At 51.2% G+C, this 25,484-nt stretch overlaps 1 protein-coding gene across 3 annotated transcripts in view; it reads left to right on the top strand.

The window, feature by feature from the left end:
• Nucleotides 1-23,704, top strand: part of nhsl2 (NHS-like 2) — a 43,505-nt gene extending 19,801 nt beyond the window's left edge. For 2 of the 3 annotated variants that reach the window (XM_018733768.2, XM_018733769.2), the window contains exons 2-7: nt 10,952-11,104; nt 14,407-14,540; nt 15,035-15,182; nt 16,912-19,188; nt 19,412-19,556; nt 20,467-23,704. In XM_018733768.2, the coding sequence (XP_018589284.1) occupies nt 10,952-11,104; nt 14,407-14,540; nt 15,035-15,182; nt 16,912-19,188; nt 19,412-19,556; nt 20,467-20,770 (3,161 nt within the window). In that variant the 3' untranslated portion in view covers nt 20,771-23,704. Of the gene's footprint in view, nt 1-4,040; nt 4,468-10,951; nt 11,105-14,406; nt 14,541-15,034; nt 15,183-16,911; nt 19,189-19,411; nt 19,557-20,466 lie in introns of those variants that run through there. The other variant, XM_018733770.2, reaches the window with a different exon arrangement.
• The last annotated feature ends 1,780 nt before the right edge of the window (nt 23,705-25,484 follow it).

The following is a 25,484-nucleotide window of genomic DNA, read 5'->3' as shown; positions in this document are numbered from 1 at the left end:
ACCAGGACAGGATGAGCACAGAGCTCATTTCTGCTCTGATGCAAGACCTTTGTGTGTGTGTGTGTTTCTGTGACGCAATGAATGAAAATGAAAGGAGCGGGCAATTTTTTTTTTTTAAATGAAACTTGAATTTACGAGTCTGTAGAGCTCTTGTGAGGACTGCTGTCCCAGGTTCGAATGGCTCCTCCTGCTCTAGCGCTGTACGCCAAGGTATTACACCCTGAATTGATACACCACCAATGCCCTGCTTGTCGATATACCGTCATGACACTGTAAAATGTGACACTGTGTGTGTGTGCGTGTGCGTATGGAATTGTGCAGAACGCATGTGTACGTGACACTTTGCGCTTACTGGGTGTATAATGGAGTGTGTATCGCCAGGATGTGTGTGAACTAAGGGAGTATATGGAGAGATGCTGCAGGATGCCTCTTCTCGCTAACGTGGCAGCGCGCGGGGGGGTGGGGGATTATGTTGTTAAACACACTTGGGTCTGATCTGATCTGCTGTCACACACTTAATATGCTTATTAACTGATTACCTAGAGATCCGGGGGGCAGGTCTCCCCCGCCAGCTGGCTTCTTGAACACCCGCCCATCCCACCTCAGCCCCTCTCATTTACATTTATTTATTTATCTATTCAAATATTTATTTATTTATCTGACAGATTCCTCCACAACAGCTCACTATTCTGGGTTTGCATGTGAAGCTGCTTAGCGTTATTTGGCCATTTTTACAGCCGGCTCGTGTCTTGAAGTACGGTACCGCGACCAAGGGACTGCAGCAGGAGCAGAGATTGAAACCCATGTCTCTTTACCTAAAGGCAACAACTCTAAGCAGCAAACCACCTGATGACCCCATCCAACAGGTGACTCGTAGGTCGAACGCCAGCATAGTCCCTCCGTAGAGCTGGGTAACAGGGATAAGATGTAGAGTTTGTAAATCACAGCAGCACAGTGGTGCAGTATGAGAAGAGTTGTTTGATTATGGGCTATAACTGGTGAACAGCGGAGCGGTGCGTGGAGCTGGTCAATAACGGCGGTGGGTGTAGAGCTGGTGAATAACGATAGTGTGTGTAGAGCTGGTGAATAACAGCCCTGTGTGTAGAGCTGGTTGACAGAGCTGTGGTGTGTGTGTGTGTGTAAAGCAAGCTGTGTGGTGAGTGCAGAGCTGGCTGATAATGGTGCTGTGTGTGTCGAGCTGGTTATCAGGGCTGTGGTGTGTGTAGAGCTGGTTAATAGCGACCGTGCCTCCCCCCAAACACACACACACACACACACACACACACACTGCTGTCATGTGATGTTTACCAGACAGATGCCTGTGTTGAATGTATAAGGAGCGTCAACGTGACTGAGTGTGAACGACCGTGTCTGCAGTGGGGGGGGGGGGGGGACTGGGTGGGGGGGGGGGGTCTACAGGGTCTCACATAGTGTTTTACTGAAGCTCATTATCGCACGTTATTTATTATCTCCTTCCTCTTCCTCCTTTCCGCCGAGAGTCTCGCGCGTCCTTGGGAGTCATCCTGCCCGACGTGAGCCAGAGGAGGGCGTGGGGACACGCTGATACGGCTGTCCTCCATCCCCGTCCCTCTCCTCCTCCTCCTCCTCCTCCTCCTCCCTCCTCTCCTCCTGTACCCTTTCCTCTGTCCCTCCCCTCCACCGCTCCACTTCTCCCTCTCCCCCCCCCCCCCCCTCTCTCTCTTTCTCCCTTTTTCCTCTCCTCCTCTTCCCCATGCCCCCCCACCCCGTGCCAGGCTGCAGTAGTGACTCCACCCCCCTCCGCTCCAGCCACACACACACACACACACACACACATGCGCGCGCAAACAGTCCTCCTTCCTCGCCTGTCAATGAACCCCGCATCCACGGCAGCGCTGCCGTCGCAACCCAGAGGAACTCACAGCCACGCACGCACCCTTACATCCACACACACACACAACCATACGCAAGCACGCACGCACGCGCACGCAGGCACACACTGGCGCACACACATGCCCGCCATCCGGCCCGCGTGCTGGCAGTCCATCGCTTGCACGCACACACCTGCGCATACGCACCCTGCTCCCACTGTCATTCGGCCATAGCAGCGAGAACTCTGGGATGAGGTGATGTTCTGGGACAGGAAGCACGGAGCGATGGGCAACTCCCAGCGGAGGGCTAAAGGGAGACACCGACCCCAGGGGGCAACAGGTACCACCGTCCTCTGTCCACTGCTGGACTGGGGAAGGAGTCACGGAGCAGTGGTGGGGTGGACCGCTCCTCTGAATATGCTCGACTTACCTTTGCAGCAGTGGGGGAAGGGGGGTACTCGCAGGTCCGGCACACACACTCTTTGTGGTGTCGGACAGTGCGGAGGTGTGAACTGGACAGACTGGGAGCTGCATGAACTGGATGAAAGGAGAGGCGCACGAATTGGACGGATGGGTTGAATGGACGTGGAGCAATATGAACTTCATTGGCTGGGAGCGCATGATCCCAGGAGGTGTATCGTCTGGACGAATGGGGACGTGTGCGGTCTGGATGGACCGCAGCGTGTGTGATCCCGATGGACTGGGACATGTATGACCTGGATGAATGGGGATGGCCGTGTCTGATATGGATGGACTGGGAGGAGTACGATCTGCATGGACACGCATACGAGCCTTCGTGTGATGATGGCGGCGTCAAGGGTATTGGCAGGGTGGTAGCCACTGTCACACACACACACTCTAACACACACGTACAAACCTATAAATGTAAGTGTTCGCATATGGACGTGTTCATACACACACACACACACACACACACACACACAGAGGCTACTGTTCTTCCACACATTTTCTGTGTAAAACTCATACATGCTCCTTCAACTCAACACACTATGACACGCAAATACATCAACAGACACACGGGTTCGCATGCTTGCGGCCGCTGCAGATCTGACCTGCTCGGTGTCTGTCATGACTCCCATTGACCATCGCGTGATGTTCAGCTACTGCTGACCCCTATGCCGACGCGTGGCGGCGATCGCGGCGTCCGCGTTGTACCTATCACCTGTTCTCTGGTGGTGACCTCTCTCCACTCAGGGAGAATCAGGGCCGGAGTCCACAGGGGTTGCCATGGAAACGAGCCGGTGCGGAGGTGGGTCAGGGGAGGTTGTGTCGCTGTCTGGTGGGCTTCACACAGGCAGATGGGCGACTCGGTCCCGCCGTATGCTGCACCCTGTTCACCAGAACCTCAGGTGACCACGGGGGGAGGGGCTTGCCGTGATCACCTGAACTCTACCTGGCGGTGGGGGAGGGGCTTGTAATTTATCTCTGAATACCTGAACATTTTCCAGCTTTGGGAAGCAGAGGCTGGAAACTGCTGATTCGACTGCTGTAGTGTGAGCAGATGTCGGGTTCAATTATTAGCATAACCGGCAGCAGACAAGCGTATTTTGTTGGAGGATCTAGACAGAAGGGCTGAACGGGTTCTACTACATCAGGTAGCGAGAGGATACACATCACATGCAAGTGTTGGTATCATGAAACAAATCTTGCTTGTGCTGCAGCTGTGAACAGGGGTGAAAAAAATGTTGTGTCAAGCTGAATGAATGAATGAATGAATGAATGAATGAATGAAACTTCATTAATCCCAGAGAGAAATTCTCTTTGGTTGCAGCAGCACACAATGCACAACATACATACGTGCACACATACGACATACACGTATGTACATGCGTAAATTCATGACTTCTTCAGAAGTCCAGTTAAAAGTCCTTGTTCGTTCATTCATCCAGGCGTTCACTTATTCATTCAGTCATTATCAATAACTGCTTGGCTAACACGGGTCGCGGCGCTCCAGAATGTATCCTGGAGGTACCGGGCGTCAGTTGGAAACTCCTCGTGTGACAGTGACGTGAATGCGAGTGAGCGACGCTGGGGGCGGACGGCCCAAGATGGTGATGGTGGTGGTAGCGTGCTTTGCCAACGGATTGTGACCCGGGAAGACCCAGACGTCAGTTTCACATGGAATGGCCCCGGGATCGCACCGGTGGCCACCCCCCCAAGTGGAGCAGACAGGAAAGGGCTTCAGCATGGGGAAGGAAGGGGGGACATTGACAATGGCTGATCCAGGGGGTGGAGATGGACCGCAAAACCACGTCACCAACCTTTCCGGACCTGGACAAATAAGGAGCTTCACAGCAGACCTCTTAGCTCTCTTTCCCTTTCTGTTTGTCTCTCTCCCCTCCTCTGTCCCTCTCTAATTCTCCTCCTGTTCCCCACATGTTCCTCTGTCCACATTCTTTCACCCTCTCTGACTACCTAAACCTCTCTCCTCCCATCTCCCCAAGCCTGCGTCCCTCCCTTGCTCTCCCTCTCTCCCTCGCTGCCTCTCCAAGCATCTTGTAGTCGCTCGGCGATCTGTTCTCTCGCTCCCGGATCCCGGGCTCCCTCACCCTCTCTTTGGACATGGAGAGATGGGATCGCTTCTGGGGCAGGGGAGGTAAGTCGGGGAGAGGGACGCGTTGGGGTGGCAGGAGCACGAAGAGCCGGAAAGAACTCCGTTTCTCATCAATCTCTGCTCAGTAGCTCTCAGGGACGTCACATGTCAGAGTACATTTTTGGAGAGGCTGTCAGGGCGTAGTAAATGCCTGGAGTGTGTGTTGTCACACCTGACTGTGCGTATGTGATCCTCGGAGTACGGAATGGAGACCGGCGGCGCTCTTACAGTGCGTGCGCACCGTTGCCAAGAAGAGCACCTGCTCTTACGGGCTCCATGTACGTGCGTGAGAGCGTGTGTGACGGCACAGTTGCACGTGTGCGAAACGATTGGAACCGCAGCCGTACACTCGAGAGCTTCGTGAAAGAAGTCTGCCGAACAGCTAAATGATTCTAAAAATGTGGGCGCGAGCGTGCTCTTAGCGCGAAGCGTCCATCGTGTAGACGGCACTGGTGTGCGTTTGCGTGTTCTAATTTAGCAGCAGTGTGCGTGCTCAACGTGTGGGCTCTCGCGCACTGTAGGTAATTGCACAGGTAGTTACACACATAATTACTGTACCGTTACCGCCGCTCCGCCATCTTTACTCTGCAGTCTGCTGAACACGGTTTGTAATTTTCGTAATTACAGCGAGCGTGTGTGTGTTTGCTGTGTCTCTCCAGTGCGAAGGTGACCTGAGCAAAGTGTGTAAGCCAGCGACTTAGAGTCACTATGCGGTAACCAGCCAGCGGGCTGGAGGCAGTACACAGCGAAGAGGCGGGGAGTCGGAACGCGCCAGTCCAGTTCGCACTTTGCGAGGAACCCAGAAATCCCGCTGCGTAGCCATACGCACATCTCACGCGAGAGCCAATCAGGCTGCTGCTGGGGAGAGGGAGCCAATCGGCCCCGGGTGTATTTAGTCTGAGAGCCAATCAGGTCCAGCCCTTTTTATACCTGGAAGGAGAGTTAGATGTAGTCCTGTGTGTGTCCAGTTGAGAGCCAGTCAGGGTCATTTAAATTTTCCATTCATCGGACACTTTTCTCCAAAGCAACTTACAATGTTAAGCCGGTTACAGTTATTTACCCATTTGTACAGCTGGGTGATTTTACTGGAGCAATTTAAGGTAGGTACCTTGCTCAAGGGTACAACAGATGGAGGTGGGAATCAAACCTGTGACCTTTGTATCCAAAGGCAGCAGCTGTAAGAACTCTTCTACCAGCTGTGGTCTAGGTACCTAACCCCCACTGATCCTCAATGGATCGTCTTGGAAATGAGTCTAAACTTCTTGGGTGAAGCCCTTTGTCTGCAGTGTGTTTGTCCTTTATCAATAGCAACTTGATCAATGCAGAATCAATCATGGTTCTCCAGAGCCTATCCCAAAAACAGGCTGGGCAAAGACCAGGCACAGACCGGGCACAGACCGGGCACACCCTGGATGGGACAGCAGTCCATCGCAGGGCAACACACTCACATACACCTACATTTCCACACACTACAAACACTTTAGAGTCACCCAGTCCACTCAGGCTGAACCGGTTCCAAATCCATGGTCAAACCAACAGCCCAGGAGCTGTGAGACACCAGCGGTGGCTGCAGTGCCAGCTTGCCATCCAGGACCGTAAGAGTGACCAGAAATGTGTCAGTCAGCAGTCTGAGCCAGAGTGAGGAAGGTGTAAAAAGGAAGCCCTACCCTTAAATACGGGCCGTCTATGGGAGACAGGAACTGAATAGCAAGGAAGGTGATGGTGGGTGTGAGGTCAGTTTTGTTGACACTGGGGGGTGACAGTGTATTTCCCCTCGTATGGGACGCCGCGCTTGCCAATCCGGGAGCGTCCCACGCGGACCTACACCCGCCGCGCTTCCTCGAATCAGCAGGCTGCAGACTTGTGTGTCGGCACCGTGATGGACAGGAAAGCATTTGTGCAAAAAAGCATAACCAACAAAAACCACTGGAAGCTTATTTCCCCGACTTCACAGAATTATTCACGTAATTCGTTTAAGACCCACAAAGCCAAGCTAATCTCAGCCCGTGAAAAACCTCGCTGCCAATTAACAGGTAGTGTTAAAAGGCGTTATTCTTTAATCATAACCATCTAAAGTACATGCATCCCGGTTAATCTGGAACTCGTTCAGATCAGATCCGTTGGATTTATGCTTGATAGTTGTGCTGTGTCTCTAGTTCATCTCCTTCTGTGATTTTTTTTTTTCAAATCTCTCAGTTAAACACGCAACCCGTCTTGAATGTTTCCCATGATTTGACCACGCAAATTGGAGTCACCGAAACTTGATTTTTAACATGTGGCACAGTGATCCAGGAAGAACTATAACCAATAACAGTTTTTTTTTTCACTCTTTCTTACCATATTACTGCTTCTCTGCTTCAATCCTCAGGACAAAAACTATGATTTCAGAGTTTTACAGAGCCTCGTCTTTCTGCAGGACGCTGGTTCACAGTGGATCACAAGTGAAATGGCTGCATTTAAGCCTTCAGGCCTGTAGGTTTCTGTGTTTTGGGGCAAAGCTCTTATTACACGTTAAACTGGTGACTTGGGGATGCAGTTTTCCCAAGATCGGGGCTTGGGCAGTTCTACTGTCGACTACCTGTGGCCAACTGGAGGATTTCACGTCTGGCTTCCAGAGAAGGTTTTCAATGGAAGTCCTTCTCACCATCTTTGTCATCAGGCAATGCTGCCGTTGTGGCTCTAGCAGGATTTTAGATCATCCGGAACAAGTGACAATAATGGGCAGGAATGATCATCCACATCCATGTGACCTGAACTTTTCTGCTGCAAGGTGAGGCCAGTTGATTGGTCCCCGGTGGTCCAAACCTCTGTGCACGGAATGCAAGTGAGGTAACAACCAGGCAGGGAAAACTCCACAGTCACGTGCGACTAGTCCGTGGTGCCTGGGAATGGGGCCTGTATCACGATGTAAAATTCAGGAGAGATAATCTGGCTACAAAAGGCCACTCGGGTTTCACACGACGTATCAAATCGCCAGATTATCGCTCGAGTTCACGGGCCCAGACTAAGTGCCTGTTTTTTGTCTTCTCCGCTAGAGCAAATTTTCCCACGCTCTTGCCGGGGCTTGAAGCAGCGCCGACCCCCCTTGAAGATCCAGTAGTCGTGGAGTGAAATTAATGGAGGGAAAATAAGCATGGACCCTTGCTGCAAGGCCCCTCTCCCGCCCCGCGCCTGGCTGTTCGCACGCACCGGCGTCGCACTTCTCGCCCCTTTGATGCGAATGACCAACAGTGCGCCTCGCTAACTTCTCAGTCTGCTAACTTTGCAGTTTCCTACTTGCGAGGACTGCTTACCTAACAGATCGCTCCCGTTGCTTGCCCGCTAAGCTTGCACCTCGCTAACCCGTCAGGCTGTGTGGATGTATGCGATATTACAGCCTGTTCCCATCATCACGTCACCACCTGACATCAGTCATGCTGTCAAAGAGGATACTCCTTCCCTCCCTAGAAGGAGCACTGGGTCAGGAGGCTGCACTGCTTCCAGTAAATCCAAGCCTTGGGTAAAGTGGGAATTTCTCTTGTTTGGTTACCTTTTGACTGCGGTTCTTTTGGGGAACGGGCAGTTTTCAACTGCTAGGGGTTTGACATGAAAACCCAGTTCATGTTTTCATTTTATCTTTGTGCTTTAGTACAGATACATAAGCTGTCATGTGTTGGTATATAAAAATCATATAAAAATTTTCACTAGTTTCCTCTTCCTAGCCTGTATAAATAGCAAGGGGTGTGGTTTGTTTATAGAGCTGGGGGGTGTGGCTTGTGTGCGGGCAGCGGGATTGGCTGATTGTAAAGCAAGGGGTGTGGCTTTAGTGTGGCGCAGAGGAATTGGCTGTGGGTGTGGTTTGTCAGAGAGCAAGGGGGTGTGGCTTGTGTGCAGCACTAGAAGGTGTGGCTTTTGTGTGGAGTAGAGGAAGTAGCTGATTTTGTGGCCAACATATAGAACTGTGGGTGTGGGTTGTGTGTAGAACTAGAGGATGTGGTTTTTGTTTATAGAGCTGGGGGTATGGTTTATTATAGAACAAGGGGGTCTGGTTTGAGTGAGGGGATGGCAGATTGTGCACCCCTGTAAGGAAGCTGCGTGAGGCTGGGCATGGACTGTGTTCTGGGGCTGTAGCTCAGACTTTGGGCCATAGCGTGTGTGAAGCTCCAGGCAGGTTCTGCGCAAATCCTGAAATGCCCAGTAATTTGATGCTTTTAAGAGGACTGGCTGCTGAGCTTCCTACCAGATAAATTAAGCACAGCAGAATTAGAGCTAAAGTGTCACTCGATCGATGCCGCCACTGTTTGTCAATGTCTCTGTGTGTTTTAGCTGTAGAACCCACATTAGCAGGGGCAGGAAAACAAACAAACACAGGTGATGCATTATTTAGTTTGCCTTCCTCACCTGATGCTTGGTTCTCCTCTGCTGGAGTCCCCTCCGCCTTGCCAAGGTCTTTGTGGGAGTCGACAGTGGTGTCCAGGCATAGCCTGCTACCCACAATGCCCCTGTCCAAGGAGGCCACGCTCCCTCTGAAAAGGAGGCAAGTAAAGAGAGTGGCATTTTTGAGTCGACATTCCATGGAACTTAGTAACGGAGATGTTTCTTAATCCTGGGACTAAGACCAAATCAACCGAGAGTAATTAATTAGTTCTGCCAATTAGCGATAATATGTCCGGTTAATTAAGCCTGTCATCTTCAGCCGGACACTGGATTTGGAGCTTGTGCTGTGCTTGTAAAGGGGGGGAGGTGTTGGAACCAGGCTTATTTATATCATCCTTAAATTGGAAAGCACTGTAAAAAGGGGAGGGGGGGTGGTCTTGCAGGGGGATTTCTGACTTGACACACATGGGTGTAGTAACACGGTACTGGCGTTGCGCTAATTATGTACCAGTTGCGTGGGAGTCCACTAGTTGGTGTACTCACTCGGTGCTGTCACTGTATGTCGCCACTGCAGCGCGCCATAATGGGTCCCGACAGGCGGCACTGGCTCTCTGGTTTCATTGTACATGTGACACATGGTGAGGCTGCAGCACACGAGAGGGATGCAATCGTCACACAGTGGGTGGAACAGGGATGGAAAGAATGTGTGAGCGGTGATTTATTAAGAAACTCACTTGTGTCCTGCCGAAGGAAACCTGTATGAGCTATTAGTAACATCCCTCCTGACATGCACTGCGTGTGTGTGTGTGTGGTCACAATTTCAGGTGAGAGTGATCCCAGTGGAAATGTATGGGCAGCTAGCAGTGTAGCGGTTAAGGGTTTGAGTTAGTAACCTGCTGTTTCACATTCCAGATGGGGCCCTTGAGAGTAATTCTTACCAAAGGTTCTTTACCACGATTTTACTCATGAAACATGATGAAATATGCTGTTGTAACAGTAGGTAGAGTTGTAAGTCTCTAAGCCTCAAACTAATAATCTGGGTTTGGTGAAAACCCTCTAGGTGAATCATACATATCAGCAAAGCCCCCGAAGTCTGAACTGTGATTTTGTTCCGGTTGGATTTCCCACCGATTCCTCCCATCCACAATGCTGGAAGTGGTGCTTACAGGTGGCATAGTGGTTAGCACTGCCACCTTGAAACTGAAGGATTTGGGCTCAAGTCCCACCTCGGGCTATAGAACCCTTGATAACAGAACTTACTTTGAATTATTCCACTAAAATTAGCCAGCTGTAGAAGTGGGTAAATCACAGTAAGTAGCTTAGTGTACAAACCTAACAATGTAAGTCACCATGAAGAAAGGTGTCAGATAAATAAATAAATATGACCTCATGATGACCCTGGTGGTCATCATGACCCCAGCTTGACCTAAGCCAGATGCTTGTTTGTGGATGGGTCTGGGGGTTGGTGAGGCCAGTCCAGCAGCTGTGGGCAGATCACAGGTGGAGCAGGTTCAATGCTTGTTTCAGTCACACCTTTCCATGGTCTTTAACTTGTTACAGTGATGAAAGTTCCCCGTGTCTCTCCACATCATCTCGCCGTGAGGTGTTTGACTCAGCAGTGACCACACCCGGTCTTAAGCCATCAAGAGGGGTGACTGATGATCTACCCACTATGCAACATATATAGACCAAATAGTGACCGTGGGACTTGTGCAGCCTGTGCTTGACTTCTTGTACCTCTGACTGGACCGGCGACTCTGGGCTTGAGGTGCAGCCCTTGAACGTGAGCCTCGAGCAAGTGTTTGAACGCCCCAGAAATAACCCATGACTCTGTCTTCGTAATGGCCGCATCACAGTTTTTGATCACTTTCTTTTTCCAACACTTAGGCACAATTACTGAGCAATTCGTCCATCACGTCGGTGGTGCCTCCCCTACAACAGCACATTACCTAACAGGCGTCTCGTGACAGTATGCAAATCGAACATATTCTCATACTTCTGTCTCTCCCTCTCTCTCCCTCTTTCTCACGTTGCTTCTCCCTCCTCCCGCACTCTTCCTCCTTCCCTTTGCTCCCTCTCTCCTGTATCTCTTCCCTCTCCCGCTCTCTCTCGCTCTCTCTCCCTTTACCAGCCACCACCAACTTGGACGCGGAGAGCAAGCGAGCGGCCCACTTCCGATCGTCATGGCAACAGCATGTGAATGTGTTCGGCTCGTGGAGCAGGCCGGAGTGCGTGCAGCAGCTGCACCAGGAGGCAGAACTCAACCTCCAGAGCCTGCTGCAAGGTAGGAGCTTTTGGGTGTGTATGTGTGTGTGTGTGTGTGTGTGTGTGTGTGTGTGTGTGTGTGTGTGTGTGTGTGTGTTTGAGGAGGTGTGTGTGCATGTGAGCTTTGTGGGGTTTAGAGGTGAGGGGGTGTGCGAGTATTTCCCCCATCTCCGTCCCTCTCGTCCTTTTCCCGAAAAAATGTAGGGGGGAAGAAGGGTACCTTTCGTTCACCCTCCAGCCTCTCTCACCATCACTCCCTCTCTCCCCCCCTCTCTCTCTCTCTCTCTCTCTCTCTTTTCCACCCTCCCTCGTTCTTGGTGCCAGCCCCTCCCTTCAGCATTTTCATTCATCTTTACAGGCAGCTCAAATTGCCTGTCTATTCATTCGTTTCCATGCGCACGAGCGGTGCAAGAATGAGCGAATGAATGGAGGAGCGGGTGAGTGAATGAACCGGGTGGACGGATGAATGAACGGGCGATCGACGGCAGACGCCTTTGAAGCCCTTCTGCATGCGCCGGCTGCCTCCCGATGCTTCCTCCCGCTCCGCCGCACCGCTCGTCAGTTAGAAGACTGCCGCTCTCCGCAGGGTGTGTGCTGACACGTCTCCCTGGCCACCAGTGCAGAACCAGTGATGCCAGTTCATAGCCAGCGAGAGCAGCGCAGGACCAGCGGCAGGAGAGCAGGAATGGTGATGTCAGCGCAGACGAAGTGATACCGGCACAGAACCATTACCCGTTCGTAACCAGCAGCACCACAGTAGAACCAGAAATACCAGCACAGAGCAGAGCCAGTGATACCAGTGCAGAACCAGTGCCACTAGGGCAGGGCAGGTGATACCGGTACAGATCCGTTCAACAGCAGTGCATTCCAGCGATGTGTGACACCAGTGCCAAACCAGTTCAATACCAGTGACACCAGTGCAGAACCAGTGCAGGATTATTGGCACCCGCATGTCCTCTGGAATGTCCTCCCGGACCCTCGCCTGCTCAGCCACCTGTCTCCCACACACCTGTACCAGTACCTGCCTGCTGGACCTCCTCCTTCCAGCCACTGCAGGACACAGTGTGGGTTTCTGCTCCTTCTGCAACCCGCTCGCTGTCTGGAGACCGGCGACGGGAGCACTTTGAAGGACAAGCGTGGTTTTCACTGCTCTTCCGCTTGGGAGAGTGTGGCTACAGATTGGTCCTGTGAAGAATGATGGTGAGAGAAATGAAGGAATGATGCAGGGAGTGTGTGTTTGTGTGTGTAGGAGTGGAGAGTCAGGTGTAACACAGGTGTCCAACGTTCAACTGCCAGCGCTGTGAAGTTACACACAGGGTGTGTGTTGTCTACATAGTGCAGGTTTGCTGGGGGGCAGCTGGTAGCGTAGTGGTTAGAGCTGTTACTTCTGGATCCAAAGGTTGCCAGTTTGAATCTCACTTACCGCTATCATACCCCTTAGCAGTGTACTTACCCCTAAAATTACCCAGCCGCATAAACAGGTAAATAATTATAAACCGCTTTAGAGGGAAGTTTCCGCTAAGTGAGCAAATGTCCAGTTTCATCTGTCTGTTTCTATAGCTCGTTAGACTTTTTGCGTGTCTCTGCGTACACGTCCCAGCAGCGTGAGTTTCAGTATGTCGCCAGTCGTATGTTTCGCGTGACTGCGTGTTCGACGACGTGCGCGTCGCTTGCATCGTTTATCCGCGCGTCGCCGTTTCGAAGTGTTTCCACCTGTGCCGCTGGGCTCCTGTGTCGCTGTGTGTTCGCCTCCGTGTCTTTAACTGTGCGTGAATGTGCAAATGCACGTTTGTGTGTGTGAGGCTGCATGAGCCAAGGTGTGGTGCTGGAGGAGTATCGCGATTTTACATCGAGATGGAAAATTGGGATGCGACCCCCCCACCCCCGCACCCACCGACCCAGCAGTAGGCGGACGGGGGGTTGTAAAAGAGCCCTCCGCCCCATCTGACTGCCATGGGAACATCGCCATAGAGGCTACCAGGGCTGGCAGCGGCTCAACTGCCCCACGCGGGCAAAAAGGCACCATTGTTCCCCTGCGTGCCCCCCTCCTGCGAGGGACCAGAAAGGATGACCCATTTTTAATGGAGGGGGTGCATCCCATGAACCCATAGCTCTCATTAGCGAAAGGACACGTCTGGCGGGAGTTACTAGCGCATGAGCGGCGCCCATCGTTAGCACTGCGCTAGCTCGCCTCGATCTGCACATTCTGGCCAAGAGCGCCGGGTGTCCGGGAGGCCCCTGGACTCTTTCTCACAACCGACCGACCTCCTGGACACCAGCGGGTCGGTGTCCCGTTCGGCGTAACCTGTCGAATTCCCGTGAGCGTTTGCGTTTCGTCAGTCGTTACGCGAGCGTGTGCGTAAGCGCGCCCGTGCGGGCCGAACGTGTGTCCGGATGTATCCTGTTGCCTTTCAGCGTGTGCATACAGCATTCTTCTCTGTCCCGCGTCATGATTTTTGCGTTGGAATAAAGATTGCCATCGCTGCGGTGTGTGACATCAGCAAATACTGAGTTGGTACCGGAGCGAAGGTCTCCCCAGACTTGCGTGCACATCTTTAAAAGCTAAAATGCTTTTACTTTCTTAAAACGAAGCTAAGCTTTTCAAAAAGTGAGGAGGGCACCATGTGATGTAGTGTTTCAAGCTGCTTCCTGGCACTCTAAGGATCCAGGGTTTGAATCCCTCCCCCTGCTGTAGCACCCTTGCTAGCGGTAATGTTGGGGTGAGTACCCCTGAGAAGTGGTTCACCATTGCCTTCTTCTGCACGTGTCTTTGGATTGCAAATTTGGGAAGAACATACATCCCCTGCACACCTTGCCTTGAATTCGAACCTGTGCCCAAATGCGCAACTCAGCCAATATGAGGCACTAGCATTCCTCGCTACGCTGCCATTTTGGTCAAGGCTCTTAAAAACCGTGATACAGTAAAAATGACCAAGCTGCACAAATGGGTAAATGATTGCAAGTAGCCTTGAGTACTTTTTAGGAAAAGTTTCAAGTAAATAAAAATGAATGCAAGGTGGAATGGCCTAAATTGATCCAAAGCAAAACACGGGCGTTTTTTTTCTATGACTGTTTCATTACCCGACTCATGGGGCAAAACATCCAACGGGTGTGCCCAGGGTACCAGATGTACCCAGGTACTGCAGCGATCCTCCGCAGCCAGTGCAAAATTTGTGAGCTACGAAAGCACCTGCCAGGTGACAGGAGAAAGGCTTTTGCCGGCTGCCTCATGAGGTGATTGGAATAGCAGAGCTCATCCCTCCTCTTTCCTTCCACGCCTCCCTTTTCCGGATGCTCCTGATGGCGGCGTGCGCCGGGCAGACTTTGAGGAGCATCTCTACGAGCACAAAATCACTGGTCAGACGTTCAAGCATCCCTCATCGCTGAGCTCAGAGGACACCTCCCTTAGCGAGCCCTCCGGCGCAGCCAGCCAGAAGCCAGACTTCATCTTCCTTGTGAGTTTTCTCCCATCCTGCTCTCTGCTTTTTTTTAACCATTTTACAGCTGTGCAGGCGCCCCACGGACTGTAGGTGTCACTGTGGCACAACTAAAGAGGAGCCTGGCCATCGCACCACACTGGGGGAACACGGATCGCTGCTGTGTTCCTGGGCCTTCGCAGACGGCTAGCGTGCGGGCCCTAGAACTTGAACCTGGGACCCCCCTCAAGGGGCACGCAATATAATAATATACCAGTAATCTACCATAATAATGTGCCACTGACTCGACAGGATTACCAGAATATTTGCATGACTGAGCTCTTCTTCATCTTAGTCCTGTTCCATCTTAGTCGTCCATTTTGTATGTTAAGCAATATTTTTACTTTACACTGTTTCTCTAAGCTGTTAGCATACAGGAACCTCAAACACTTGTCGCCATAGTCCCCGTGTGTAGCGCGTAACACCTTTTTCACTTGTTTCTGCCTTCTGTGTATCTGGCTGTCTCTCGCCAGCCGACCCCCAGCCAAGTGTGTGAAAGTAGGACCTCTCCGGTGGGGATCTGGCCTCAGGATCCTGCTATCGGCCCACCGGTCGCTGAGAAACCGCGTTGGCACCTGGGCAGCCAGGACCCCGTCCGTCTGAAACCTGTGGATACCACAGGTACGTCCGGTGGCCTTTAATCCCCCCCATCTCCGGCTCTCTCTGCCTGTCCACTTGCGTCCTCCTAGCTTGTGTTTCTCAGCTCTCCGCAGTCTCGGCGGTGTGACCAGCACTGCACGCCCTGCTCTTCTTCCCCTATCATCACCTGTCAGCAAGATTTCACTAGATTCCTCTCTTTTCCTTTTTCCATTACCAGTGTCCAGGCCTGCCTCTCTCTGTCGCTCTTTGTTCCTGTCTGTCCTCCCTATGCTCTCTTCATCACATAACCCCCGGCCTTCCTGCCCTCCTGCCCCGCTTTCTGGCGCAGTCTCTCAGATCTGCGGGCAGGATGGGAGTCACCGTGCTCCTGCGGTCATGCTCTGCTCACGGCCTGACAACGGCGACGAACAGGTAGCTGTTGCCGTGGCAACCCCAGCTCCTCCACTGCCAGGCGAGGCTCCAGGGAGATGGCGGAGGCCGAGGCAGAGGAATGTCAGCCTCGTGCTCCTCGTGAACGAGGCAAAGCTCAGCAACGCACATCCGTCCTTACAGGAATGCATCCACCATCCCAGTGGCACATCCAACTTTACTGGAACATACAAACACCTTCCTCGTAAGACATGTTGCTCATAGGAACACATCAGCTAACACATTTACCCTCCCGGTGTTACACCTTCCCCCACTGAAATACATGCACCCTCACGTTAATATATCCACATTCAGTGGAGTTTATCCACCATACTTTAAACACATCCAGTAGGCACACCTCCACCCCCCACCAGTAACACACTCACCCCCACAGGAGGTGCTGGTCTCTCAGCTTGTTCACATTATGGAAATACACCCACTTGCAGAAACAAGAAGAAGCCCGGAGAACTGAATTCACTCCATTGTGGCAACATCAAACAGCAAGGACAATCAAACTGATATGACATGACTATTCAGCAGATCACATACACACTCAGTCATGTTTTCACACTCCAAAGTGTTGCACTTCTCTTCTAACCTACTCTACAGGGAAACATATGAATCTCTGTTATTAAGAAAATTCCATCTGCAGCCATCACCCTGGACTTGTTTTCCTACTCCTTCTTTCTACAAGACTTTTTTCCTCAGCAAATTATACTGTCAACCGTAATGTTTTTGCAAAAATGGCAATGATATTAGGGTTATATATGTAACAGCAGGCATCATAATGGTTAGAGTCCTCACGTTTTGGTTGAAGAACCTGGGTTTGAATCCTGATATAGTATTAATAAGAAAGACGCTTACCTTGAATTGCTCCACTAAAAATGATCCAGCTGTGCAAATGGGTAAATAACAGAAAGTATTTTAAAATACAGGTATCTTGGAGAAAAGCATCAGCTAAATTAAATAATTAGCAAATGAATAGTAATACTACATGTCTCAACTCATGACATTTCCTCCAGGTGACTGGGTGAACTCTGGTCTGTGAGTCTGAGTCTGGTCACCTTAGGTACTGTTACCACACACAGATCCAAGGAGATGTCATGCATCAGACTGGAAGTCTGTAAAAAGCCACAGTTCAGTTTTCGCTGAAATTCACTTGACATTCACTTTTTAATGAAGTTTACTCACTGCATGTTTGAAATTGCTGTCACCAAAATGCTACAAAGGTTAAAAGGCAATTTGCTGCTGAGCTCTCTGTAGGAAAAGCGATGTTTAATGGGTCCACGGGCACCAGATGTCTTCTTTTCTGGGTCAAGTGTGATTTTCTTGTGTTCTTCAGGTGATGGGTCGCTGCTGCCTGTTGACCTGATTCAAGGAGTTTGTGCTTCAGAAGCCTCCCACCATAGGCTGCTCACGCCATCTCCCGAGTCCCAGAGTCCTCACCTGGCCCTGAGGAAGACCCACAGCGATTTCGAGCACAGTCTGCTGCATTCTCCCAGCACACCCCCTGTCACTATGGAACACGCAGGCCTCATGTGCGGCAGCCCTTCTTGGAATGGGCCCAAGGGCTCCACCTTCTCCCCTTCCTGGAATGACTCTATGGACTACATGCTGGCTCCCAGCCCAACTGCTAAGCCTCCCAACTCACAGCACCAAGCTGACATTCTCCTGGGCCCCTCCCAGGGCATGTCGGGTCTTTCAATCAGTTCGGGCTCACACAGTAGCTCCTTCACATCCATCTCAATGGAACCACCAGCACGGGTCCTGGTCACCACCAGCACTACGGTGGGCAGGCGAGCAGAGACGGAAGGGGCCACCACGAGCCCAGGTGAACGGGACCGGAGAGCCATGCGGCCCGGCGCCCTCAGATTCCGTGAGCGCTCCCTGTCCACTCCAACGGATTCTGGTTCCTTCTGCTCAACTGACAATGTTTGCTGTGCTGAGCCCCACCACGCTGGGGCCGAGGGCTATGCCCTGATGTACCCCAGTGGCAGCTCTGAGGACAGTGCCAGCACTGACAATGTGCCGCTAGCAGTGACGGACTTCTTCCCTGACGGACGACCACGTGCAAGATCCCGCAGCATCTCGTTGAAGAAGCCTAAGAAGAAGCCACCGCCACCGGTGCGCAGTGTGTCTCTGGTGAAGAGCCTGGGAGGTGGCAGCAGCCCACTCTCCGAAGGCCCTGTCAGGGAGAACCGTCCCAGGAGCCTCTTCCTCCCCAGAGAGCACCTGCAAGACACCTACCTGCCAGACTTCCTGCTTGGCTCTAGGCAGTTGCAGGAGGAGCCTGAGTTGCCTTTGTCCATTGGGGAGACAGCCACAGGAAGCCAGGTTCCAGACCGGGAGCTGGAGCTGTCCTTCCCCAGTCACTGGCAGCTCAATGAGTGGCAGTCCAGCGACCCGTACAGGTCACTTTCAAGTTCCAGCACAGCCACAGGCACAACAGTCATCGAATGCCTGAAAGCACGAGGTAGCTCAGAATCCCTCGACTCCCCTGGTACCTCCCGTGCCACCTCGCCTTCACAGTTCTCAGTTGAAGCAGAGGCCAAAATTTCCCCTTTCAAGCCCCACGGGCTCATGTCCCCCTCCAGTGGCTATTCCAGTCAGTCTGAGACACCCACACCAACGATACCTGCTACCCACGTCACAGGACCATCCCCGTTAGCCTGCAAGATACGGCCAAAAATTCCAGAGAGGAAGTCGTCCCTACCAGCAACCTCCCCTATGGAGAGGCCCCCGAGGTCACGGTTGTCTTTCGAGCTGCCTTTGGCATCTGCATCTGACTTTTCTTACATCAAGCCCAAGCCTAAGGCTAGCCGTCGACACTCTGACACATCCACCGCAACCCGGCCAGGACAGAAGACGAGCTCCAACCAATCAGCACTGCCAATGGTGACCCAGACTGACCTGAGGAATGTGCGCCTCCGCTCCATTGGCCGCTCGGAGATTGACGACGGCCCCGAAGGATCTTCAGACATCATCGAAGAGGAGCAATGCAGGGATGATGACAGCCCGCCCATTACACCCAATGCAAAACCCAAGCCTCCTGTGGCAATGAAGCCCCCTCTTCCTAAACGACCGCTCAACTTGATGCTGGAGTCACCCTCTTCCTCTTCGCTGGGCCCGGAGTCCCCACCCATCTCGCCCAAGGAGTGGCGGATGCCTGTGGGAAACATCTACATGGTAGTGAGGAAGCCCAAGCCTAAGAAGGCACCACAGGCTACTGCAAGCACTGGGCCTCCTCCAGAAGTCATGCTACAACAGGAAGCACCAGATACCCAGCGAGGGGTCAGCCATAGTGAGCTTCCATCCCCCTGCACCCCGGAGAAAGATCACATGACTGGGACCTTGACTAGTAGCATTACGGTGTCCTGTCTGGCAGAGCTGGACCGCAAGCGAACTAAGGTCCCTCCGCCGGTTCCCAAGAAACCCACTGTCCTTCTGCTGCCCTCGGCTGCCGTCCACTCCAATGGGGCTCCAGAAACTGACCTTCATTCCCCGGATGGGGAGCCGCCACCTGAGGAAGGTCTGAGTGAGGAGAACAGCCAAGTCCAGACAGAGGAAATTAGGGCCCGGGACCCAGAAGTGATTCCATCTTCTTCAGAGACTGCTACAGGTGAGAGATGTTGGACATCTTTTTCATCACAGCACTTGCATTACTCTCCCATTTCCGTTGGTCTTTGTTTCTATGGATACAGAAATTCACATCTCAGACATTCAGTATCCTCATCGTTACACCATTTCATGACAGTTAATACCTTTCTCATTTTTCCTGGCACACATTTTGCCAAAAACGAGAATGGCCAAGGCACAAAGAGTTTTCCCTGTCCTCCTTCCAGGATGTCCAGTGGAGGAAAGTGCCGAGGAGAGCGGCGGTCTCCCGGAGATAGAGGCCCTGCATATCTCGGAGGAGCCCGGGGAAGGCATGTTCGGCCTCACGTCCACGCCCCACACAACGGAAGACCTGTTCACCATCATCCACAGGTATCATGGCACTTCATGACTGTCAGCACAGAGGGTAGAAAACTCTAGTCTTAAAGGGTTGCAGGGTCTGCTGGTTCTTGCTGTGCCAAGGGGATAGTAGAGGGTGTAGTGGTTAGAGCTGCTGCTTAGTACTCAAAGGATCCAGGTTTGATTTCCACCTCCTGCTCTAGTACCCTTGATTAAAGTATGTACCTTGAATTGATACAGTAAAATTTACCATACTTTATTAATGGATAAATAAAATCAGCTCAATGAATAAATAATAATTAATGCAGATGGTTAAATGGTCATCCTGCCATCAAAGTCCCATTAACAGACAGGTGACTCAATGACCCTGTGACCAACTAGGACCTGAGTTTTCCCAAGATCGCCTGTAGTCTGTGCACGTCCGCGCTGGTGGGTGTGTGGGAGGTCGCAGGATGTGCTCTCCTCCACATATTTTCTTTGCAGCGCTGAAGTCATGCATATTTCAGTTCTTTTTCAGAGAAGATTAAACTACTGAGGGCATAACATGCTTAAACTGTTTACTCTCCTTTAAATAAACCTGTCAGCACAACATTGCCCATCAGCAATAAAAAGTAGGTCCTAAAATCTCAGAAGCCGCCTTGCCCATGCTCTGCAATTTGCCTGATCCTTTTTCTCCCCTTTGTCATAATGTTTTCTCACTTGCTGCTACGCTACGGCAAAATAAATTGAGACCATATGTTCAGATCTGACAGCTAGCATTTTGACCCTGAATGGGTCCCTGACAGTCGGACGGAACATATGGTCTTAATGAATCTTTGTTAAATGTGTCCTTTAACATAATGGAAAATACCATCATTGTAACCGAGTTGTAATCAAGGTTTAATTGCAAAAAACTAAAAAAACGTGAATGTTTTTTGTTCGTTTTCTCCTTCAATCTGGCCAGGTCCAAGCGGAAAGTTCTCGGCCGCAGGGAACCATCAGCCACCTTCGGTAGTCGGCCGAGTCTGGTGTCCCCAGTGCGCAGCGATCCGCGGGCCTACACCTTGGGGGCCACGCCGCGGTCCAGCTCACGCAATCAGAACTTCATGGCCCTTCTGCAGAAGAAGAGTAGCAAGCCAAGCCCTGGCGGGAGGGTGTCCGCCATGGAGCTTCTGAAGAGCACTAACCCGCTGGCCCGCCGGGTCACCGAGTTCTCCCAGCCTGAGCCCGAACTGATGGACAGCTCCAGAGCCCCCCAGGGCCAGTGACCGGCCAGCCCCCTCAGGGGAGTGGGGGAGGGAATGGGGGGGGGGTCCCACGTTAACATGTCGCATCTGTACGGCTTTTATTTGCAGAGATCTCACCTCAACAAAACGCTGCAAAAGGCGTTCTGCGGACTCTGATGTGGACAAGGCCACAATAATCCGTTCTTTGCTGTTTAAGTCACGGTGGCTCTTTACAGGAGAGGTGGGATGTGGAGCTGGCAGAGGGGCTCTGTGCGGACCACCTGAACAGGAGCATAACAACCAAACTGGAAAAATCATCATGGGCTTAATAACTCCGGGAAGAAAAACGTGGCATGGGACCACAGCGCTGGAGCAACAGTATCTGTGTAACTTGAATGGGTGGAGCCAGACACACACACACACATACACACACACACACACACACACACACATATACACACACACCACAGCTGAACCCAAACAAGAAAATTGGCATAATGGTTTCTGGGAATACTGCTACCATGCTGGAACGATGACATCAGCGTAACATTGTTGGACACGGATACAAGAAAAAGATGTGGGGAAGTTCTCCTACGTCTTGACAGTGTAGCGAGACGAAAGTATCGAAGCCTTCTGGAGACAGAGCACAGGTTCCATGTCAAGGTCTTCAGGAAGACAAAATTCTCAAGAGGAAATAATCAAAAACATTCCACAAAGGCTTGTGCACAGGTCCTGCTACCCATCATTTTTGGAAAAAAAAGCACTTTTCATCAACATAAATTTTTCTATAACCTTTTTTTTCAAATTATTTTACGTAACCTGTATATAGCTATACATATATATGGAGACATACCTGAAGAGCTCTTTGTTGGACTTAGATTTTTAGAAGATGTAAATGTACACATGTGGCCAGGCCGGCTAAAAACTGCCGCTCATCCTCGGGATGAAGGACGCTAGAGCTGTCCAAGCAGATGATCTTTGAAGGTATCGTAAAGTCCCATACGGCCCGGAGGGACACGCAACATACGGCGCTTGGATGTATGTTCACTAACGGAGACACGTAAAGCGGGCGGCCGAGCTTCGGAGGGAAAGCGGAGCAGACCTAAGAGAGAGGTCAGGTCACCATGTGGGGAGGGCGGACGCAGGATAGACGCCACCGGTGTGGTCACATGACCGTGACCGTCCGGCGTCGCTGTGCACTCAGGTGCGTTTCTTTACACTCAGGAAACCCTTCTCGGTGCGCGCGCTCGCGTGTGCACATGCCAACGCACGCTGCGCACGCGCCAGCCAGAACACAAGGCGTGAGGCCGAAGGACGAGGTTCATCCTCGGGGTGTCAAGGTGACCTTGGCTGACCTTGGCTTGTTTTCTCTTCGCGTTGGTGCTCCGTGGAGGTGTGAGACACTGCCAAAGCACCGCCCACGCCGGACCCACTCTCCTCCCGAAGGACTGCACCACACCGCAGAGCTGGGCGGCCGAAGGCCAGTGAGCAAGATAACAGAGATGGCGCGCAGAGACAACTCGCCACGGACACAGTTACAGCCCAGAATGCTTTTCTCTAACTAGGTTATTGAACGTAATGCAATCGCGAGGTGGGAATGGGAAGGGCTGGGGGCTCCATACAGAGAAGGGAACTGGAAAAGTGTTCTGGAGATACCCTAAAGGGCTCAGTCTGCCCTGGACATGGTCGTAAGCTCCACAGGTGGGCTCTGCTGTGGTCCTGGACCTGATCCTCTGCGCCCCAGCTCAGTCAGATAGCCACCAGAGCTCAGGGGCCGCGGTCCGTGAGCGCAGCCACACCTCGACGCCCACGGGCCCACGGCCAGCTGGACTTTCCCACTGCGGTGCTGGGATCCTGTACACATCAGTTTTCTGCTGTTCTTTCCATATTATCGACCTTTCAGGTAATCCAACAACTTATAAAGACGACAAAAAAAAAAAAAACACAAAATACTGAAAAAAAAAACAGTGAGTGACGCTTGTTTTAAATATTTAGTGAATGAAACATGAAACAAAAAAAAATAGAAGATCAGTGTTTGTTTGCCTTGTTCTCTGGCGTTGAGCCTCTGTGTTTTTAACACCTAGGTATTGCACTTCCATTAGGAGTATCATGGTTATGATATCCGTCACACTCGTTAATACCCCTGAGTTTCTCACGCTGCCCTTCGGACAGTAAAATTGGTTGCGAGGTTGTGCAGTTGACCCCAAAGAGCGGTTCGGCCTCGTTTGCGAACCCTCAGGCTGCGCGCTGCGTATCGATGTTGGATGTCGAGGGGTGGCGTCCTGCACGGTAAACCCGACGAGATGCCCCAACTGCACACCTGAGAAAACGATACCTGTGAGTGCCAACAAGTTACGGGTGCTCAATTGCCTGGGGGGGGGGCTTTGCAGCCACCAAGCCCCTCCCCCACCCCCTCCTACACTTCCCTCCTCGGGGGCTGCTCACGGGGGCTAGCTTTTAAAGCTTTTTAAAATCCCCGCGGGGGAAGCATAAAGTCTGGAAAACAGGCCGAACAAACCTGCGGGATGGGGGTGGGGGACGGAGGAAGGTGAAAAGACACAGAATGACACTGACAGCTACAATTCAGTCAATGACGCCGCGACCTTTTTGGTTGTCCTGGCTGTCAACAAACCGAAAACCAGGAAGATATTATTATATGCTATATGAAGTATAATTCTGCATATGGGATGGAAATGAAACTGCAACTGAACTGATTGAGTAAAATGGTAATGATGTAAGTGGAGGTTTATTACTCCAGCACCGAGAGTGTGCTTAGCCCGAAGGATTGCCGGAACCAAAAAAAAAGCTTTTAAAAGACTCCCTCGTGGTGGCAAGCCACGCAGGCTCGTAGACAATAAACTGGGAATTATATTTTTGTTATTTCTCATTGTAAGGACATATTTAAAATATTCAGAATATTAATCGCAGTCTCCAGCAGTATGAAATGTAGCTGTGAGTCTGTCAAGCAGCTAAGTCTCGCCAATGTGATGAAATTTTATCATTTAAATAAATTATTTTTCTTGCTTAACACGTGCATGTGCCTGTGGTTTGTCTCCGTTGAAGGACGGGGTTATTAGTCTCCTGTCTTACAACAGTAAAAATATATTTATATTCGATTGTTCATTTTTTACGTTGTTCACGTTTAATGTCGGGGGGACGTGGTAGCATGGCGGGTTTGACCAGGTCCTGCTCTCCGGTGGGTCTGGGGTTCGAGTCCCGCTTGGGGTGCCTTATGACAGACTGGCGTCCCGTCCTGGGTGCGTCCCCTCCCCCTCTGGCCTTACGCCCTGTGTTACCGGGTTAGACTCTGGCTCCCCGTGACCCTGGATGGGACAAGCGGTTCTGAAAGTGTGTGTGTTCATTTTTTACGTTGTTCACATTTAATGTCGGGGGGATGTGGTAGCATGGCGGGTTTGACCAGGTCCTGCTCTCCAGTGGGTCTGGGGTTCGAGTCCCACTTGGGGTGCCTTATGACAGACTGACGTCCCGTCCTGGGTGCGTCCCCTCCCCCTCCAGCCTTACGCCCTGTGTGCTGCCGGGTTAGGCTCCGGCTTGCCGCGACCCCGCTTGGGACAAACGGTTTCAGACAGACATTTAAGGTCAAAACACAAAAATACATGCAATAAAGTTACAAAAATAATTGCAAGTTTGCAGTTTGTCTGGTGCTGGACTGAAAGCCTTTCTTTTTTTTGGTTTTCCTCCAGTCCAGAAGCAAGAAAACTGTGTAATGTGCTGTTCTGGCTCTTATAGATTTGTCTCAGATTAAAATCAAGCTCCATATAATTGCTGAAAAAGAAGAGACAAACAAATGGGTTTCTTTCCAAAGCAAAGCAGTGCAAAGACAGACCAAAACACTGGCTTATGTAACTGGGAGCTGTTTGTGGGGTTTTACTGCCCTCTTGTGGTGGAACGAGAATTTGACGTAACAGCTATTACGAGACACAATTTGAGCGCTGTGCTGTACTGTACTGTACTGTACTGTGTTGAACTGTACTTTACACTGAGTTCACGTAATATCTCTGCAAGTGTATTTACAGTTTGATTTGTTACATGGCATTTTGGCATTTGCATTTACAACAAAACAAGTAAACGCTTTCCTGAAGCCACCTAAGAGCAGACTATTCTCCCGAGCAAACATTAAATGGTGTATTTGGGTAAGAGTAAAAAAAAAAGTTTAAAAAAGCAAAGGTGATTCTTAGGAAACTAATTTTTTTCAGTGTCTGAATAACCGCCGTTTTTGATTGCTGTGCACTAATCGATTGACAGTATTCAGTATGTGTCACGACAGCTCTTTGCATGACATTTGCTCCCAGATGAAGCTCAGCAGCCTGTGATCCGGGTGACTCTGTTTGCTCACTGCTTTGGATTCTTTCACCTGCAGTATTCGTCCGCATAGCTGCACAAGCTTTTTAACACGTCCCTGCAAAGATGCTTTCTGAACACAAATATGGGCCTTTTTTGCTTTTCTATCTGCAATAAAGGCTTTGCGATCACAAAAAGCCTTGGCTTGTTCGCCATGTGGTCTCATCTCCAGTCTCTTATGCTCCATCCCAAGGAACTCTCACTAAAATACACACACACACACACACACACACACACACACACATTTTCTGAACCGCTTGTCCCATACGGGGTCGCGGGGAACGGGAGCCTACCCGGCAACACCATTAAAATACATTTACGTTTACATTTATTCATTTAGTTCTTCTCCAAAGCGCTATAACAGTCATCGTAACTAAAAGAGTTTATTTCACGC

The sequence above is a fragment of the Scleropages formosus genome, chromosome 13 (genome assembly GCF_900964775.1).
Source record: "Scleropages formosus chromosome 13, fSclFor1.1, whole genome shotgun sequence".
NCBI classification, from domain to species: Eukaryota; Metazoa; Chordata; class Actinopteri; order Osteoglossiformes; family Osteoglossidae; genus Scleropages; species Scleropages formosus.
This window is presented reverse-complemented; position numbering and strand designations above follow the sequence as displayed.